At 47.5% G+C, this 4,839-nt stretch overlaps 1 protein-coding gene across 1 annotated transcript in view; it reads left to right on the forward strand.

The window, feature by feature from the left end:
• The window catches only part of zgc:92140 (DUF4612 domain-containing protein), a 12,519-nt gene extending 10,141 nt beyond the window's left edge, over positions 1-2,378 (forward strand). Inside the window, exons 4-5 of the mRNA XM_031574584.2 lie at positions 1,085-1,145; positions 1,957-2,378. Coding sequence (XP_031430444.1) covers positions 1,085-1,145; positions 1,957-1,995 — 100 coding nt within the window. The 3' untranslated portion in view covers positions 1,996-2,378. The remainder of the gene's footprint in view (positions 1-1,084; positions 1,146-1,956) is intronic.
• Positions 2,379-4,839: the final 2,461 nt, after the last annotated feature.

Here is a 4,839-nt window from a genome sequence, read left to right on the forward strand (position 1 = left end):
GACAATAGACAGTTACTTCATAACATCATGAGTAGTTCAGTAGTAGCACTTTATAACATCATGAGTAGTTCAGTAGACAATAGACAGAGGTACTTTATAACATCATGAGCAGTTCAGTAGACAATAGACAGAGGTACTTTATAACATCATGAGCAGTTCAGTAGTAGCACTTTATAACATCATGAGCAGTTCAGTAGACAATAGACAGAGGTACTTTATAACATCATGAGCAGTTCAGTAGTAGCACTTTATAACATCATGAGTAGTTCAGTAGACAATAGACAGAGGTACTTTATAACACCATGAGCAGTTGAGTAGGAACACTTTATAACATCATGAGCAGTTCAGTAGTAGCACTTTATAACACCATGAGCAGTTCAGTAGGAACACTTTATAACATCATGAGCAGTTCAGTAGGAACACTTTATAACATCATGAGCAGTTCAGTAGACAATAGACAGAGGTACTTTATAACACCATGAGCAGTTCAGTAGTAACACTTTATAACATCATGAGCAGTTCAGTAGGAACACTTTTGGTTTGAGAGTCTTACTGTGGGTTGGGGGCGGCTAGTGCACTTGTGGTGTGTTAGCCTTTAATTCCACTGTTCAGGGTTGTTGTTTGTTACAGCAGGGATCCTGTGTGTGTGTGTGTGTGTGTGTGTGTGTGTGTGTGTGTGTGTGTGTGTGTGTGTGTGTGTGTGTGTGTGTGTGTGTGTGTGTGTGTGTTTTAGTAAGTGTGGACAGTGTCATAGCTGTTTTTAGCACAGTGCTGGATTATGTTCTCCCTGCTGTGAAGGCTCCATAAAATGATTATACAAATTCCTGCACAGCCACTAAAACTGCTACAGGAGCTGGGAGCATTGTGTGTGTCTGTGTGTGTGTGTGTGTGTGTGTGTGTGTGTGCGTCCTCTGTTCTTGTTGTAATGGAAAATTCTAGTGGTGTGTTTGTTTCTTCCCTTTTCCTCCTCCCCCTAACTTCCTCTCTCTCTCCCTGCCCCCCCTCTCTCTCTTTATCTTTCCCTCTCTCCTGTTATATCTCCTCTCTCTCTCTCTCTCTCTCTCTCTCTCTCTCTCCCCCACAGTATCCACACGTCAGAGAGCCAGCAGGAGTTCTTCAGGATGCTGGATGAGAAGATTGACAAGGTGAGGGAGGAGGAGGACCAGAGAGGGAGAGGGGGAGGTGAAAGAGGGAGAGAGAGAGAGAGAGAGAGATAAATAGTGAGTGAGTGAGGGAGGAAAAGGACCAGTGAGAGAGAGAGAGAGAGAGAGAGAGGGAGAGTGAGAGGGAAAGTGAGAGAGAGAGAGAGAGAGAGAGAGAGAGAGTGAGGGTGAGGGAGGAAAAGGACCAATGAGAGAGAGGGATAGAGTGAGAGGTGAGAGAGAGGGATAGAGTGAGAGAGGGATAGAGTGGATGACTGGAGGAGGCAGCAGAGACTGAACATTTAAAGGGACAGAACAGCATATCGTCCCTCCTAACAGGAAGCTCTTCCAGGATGTGTGTTCATCTGTAATGTGGACAGGAGAAGAGAAGAGCCTCTCGAGTTGATTCAGCCCTGGCTCTCCTCATCTCTGTGCGTCTCTTGAGCGTTAATCATTCTGCTGTCGCCTGGTCCTCCTCTGGACCATTACTTAATCCATCTCTCTCTGTGTCCCTCCCCCAATCCCTCCCCCCCCCTCTCTCTATCTCTCTATCTCTCTCTCTCTCCCTCCCTCCCCCCACATCTCTCTCTCTCTCTCCCTCCCTCCCTCCCCCATCTCTCTCTCTCTCCCTCCCTCCCCATCACTCTCTCACTCTCTCTCCCCATCTCTATCTCACTCTCTCTCCCCATCTCTCTCTCCCACTCACACTCTTTCTCTCTCCCTCTCCCACTCTCTACCTGTCTCTCACACTCACTCTCTCTCTCTCTCTCTCTCTATTTTTCTCTCTCTCTCTTTTTCCCTCCACACTCCTCAGGGATGTGACTACTGCTCGGAAGAGGAGGATGTAACATAACAGCAAGGCCCCTGACTCTGCTACTGACTGTGTGCATGTGCGTGCGTTTGTGTGTGTGTGTCTGTGTGTGTGTGTGTGTGTGTGTGTGTGTGTGTGTGCGTGCGTGTCTGCTGAGTGTGTGCGTGTGTGTGTGCGTGCATGTGTGTGAGAGCGACAGAGAGTGAGAGGAAATGGAAAATGTGTGCAGAAGTGTGTGATTTATGCATTTGGATGAGGGATGTATGTGTGTGTGTGTGCGCGCGTGCGTGCGTGCGTGCGTGCGTGCGTGTGTGTGTGCGTGTGTGTGTGTGTGTGCGCGCGTGTGTGTGTGTTTGCGTTCAACAGAGACATATTATCCTCACAGACTGTTGCCCCTTGACCCCCAACCACCCCCCCCCCACCCCCTCGACTTTTCTCGAACTCAAACTGCCCTTTTTTGGAGTGAGGGATGGAGAAGCCAGTTGGATGGAGGGATTGATTGAAGAATTAATGGACAGGTGGATGAGTGGATGGACAGACTCCGGGTGGAGGTGTGAGAGAGAAACTCCAGCCGTACCACACCGGGCCAATTCAGCCCCCCACACACCCCCTTCATCACCTCACCTCCTCCTCCTCCTCCTCCTCCCCCCATCCTCTGGACACCTCACCAGCAGGAGGGGGACAACTCAAGTCAGAAGAGAGGGATACAACCGGAGGAAAGGAAAGAAACAAACCGCTCCCTCCCTCCCTCCTTTCTTCTGAGGGCGACAGTCGCAGAGCAAGAGAGATGGAGGGAGCGTGGAAATGGAGGATACAATTGAGGCTTTTGGACTGAGAATCTGAGATGGGGTGATGGAGTTACGCAGGGAGGAGAGTAGGCTGATTGTGGATTGATGTTTGGGTGAAGCCGGTGTGTGTGTGTGTGTGTGGGCGGGGGGGAGCAGAGAAAAAGATATTTTAATAAGAGAGTAATGTCGAGAGAGAGGGGGGAGGGAGGGAGGGAGAGGATTTATTTTGATGCTCTGGACTATTTCCTCTGATTTTTGAAGGATTTTTAATTTTTAGCTCTCTTTTTTTATTTTGTCTTGTTTTTTTTCCGATTCTGTTTTACATTTGGAGATGTTTATTTGTTTGTTTTTCTTTGGCTTCTGTCATAGTGCAGCGCCCTCCTCAGGCCAAGGCTAGAAAGGTCAGGACTCCTAACCCCTCAGGGTGGGAGTCAAGCATAACACTAACTCAAATACACACACACACACACACACACACACACACACACACACACACACACACTAGGCTACAGCTTCTCCACAGTGCCATTTAGCTGAGTGTTATGTAAGCATGTTATTGTGAGGGAAGGGTGAGTGATTCAGTGTGTGTGTGTGTTTGTGTGTGTATGTGAATGTACATAGAGTGCACATGTTTATGTGCATGAAGGCTTGGTGAGAGAGGGAGACTGTGTGTTTTAGCTAGAGAGAATGTGTGTGCGTGTGCGTGTGTCTGCGTGCGTGTGTGTACTTGTGGGGAACCAAGAACAGGGTCCATGCACCTGCTCACATGGTCATTACTCCTCTGTCTGAACTCTACGGTCTTTCCCTGTGGATCTCACACTTGTGTACACATACACACCTACACACACACTCATAATCCCAATTCAATCTGAGGTCTGGTGAGGGGTGAATTTGCCAGGGTGATATTGACTGTCCTTCTGTCGTCATGATTAGCGGATTCTTCCTCCTTTTTAAACTTTTGTTTTCAGTGCTTTTCATTTTCAGTGCTTTTTTGGTTTTTCTATTAAAAAAAATAAAAACATAAGCTTATTGTAATTTTTTCCTCTTCCATATCCCTGCTTACTGAGCTGACTTCAGGCTAGCTCTGTCTCCCATAGAAAACAGCCAAGAATGCTGCTCTGTGTTCAGTGACTAAAATGTTATTTACCAGGGTGAATTCTAGGAAACTCCAGGACACCATAACAGTAGTTTGGCTCTGCCAGCTTTATCTCACTGCGTATTTGGCTGAGCTATTGTCTGAAATTGCCAGCCTGCCAAAGGAGGCCTTCAAGGTTCAAAGCGAAGGCAAAGCCAGTAGCACCACCGTGGGAATCCATCAACGCCATATCCTTACGACCAACTACATAGCTGTTTACGCCACCTAGTGGTGATTTATATATATATATATATATAAATGAAAGACGCCAGTCCTTGTCCGCTGTAAACGATGTTTACTGTAAAACGACCTTGCAGGTATGTAGGTAGCTGACACAGAGCTTTTCCAGAGCAACTACGCAGGGCCAGTAACTGTCAGCAGAACAGGAAATTCAAAGGAGAGCTTTGTGGTTTCAATCATAAGCGTCTGCTAAATCTAAAAGGAGAGCAGTCACGGCTGTCAGCCTCGTAGCTGCCGTTAGCGGCCCGGAGATTAGCGGCAGGATCAATCCGCTGGCAGGGAGAGGCTGACTCCTGCACTGGATTGAGTCATCCGACTGTAACGCAATCCTGACACCGTTTACTGTGGAGAGGCTTCTGCTGCCTCTCGTATATGCTGTTAGCTAACCTCATCCTCGCTGCATTACCGTCCCATCTCTCTCTCTCTCTCTCTTTCTCTTGTTTTTCCCCATATTATCTTTCTCTTCACACACACATACACACTTGCACTTGCACTTGCCAACCAGACCAACCTATTTGCAACTTCTTTCTATCTATCTATCTATCTTCTTTTCTCCCCTTTCTCTTATTTTCTTTTTCTGTTTCTTTTCATTCCTCCTGGTGCACCCTCCATACACTCCCTGCCCCACCTCTCGCTGTGTGTCTCTCTCTCTCACACACACACACAATCCAGACACTCCTTACTGTGCAGATACTACAGCGACCTGCTGCTCCCATCCTTTCC

The sequence above is a fragment of the Clupea harengus genome, chromosome 10 (genome assembly GCF_900700415.2).
Source record: "Clupea harengus chromosome 10, Ch_v2.0.2, whole genome shotgun sequence".
NCBI lineage: Eukaryota > Metazoa > Chordata > Actinopteri > Clupeiformes > Clupeidae > Clupea > Clupea harengus.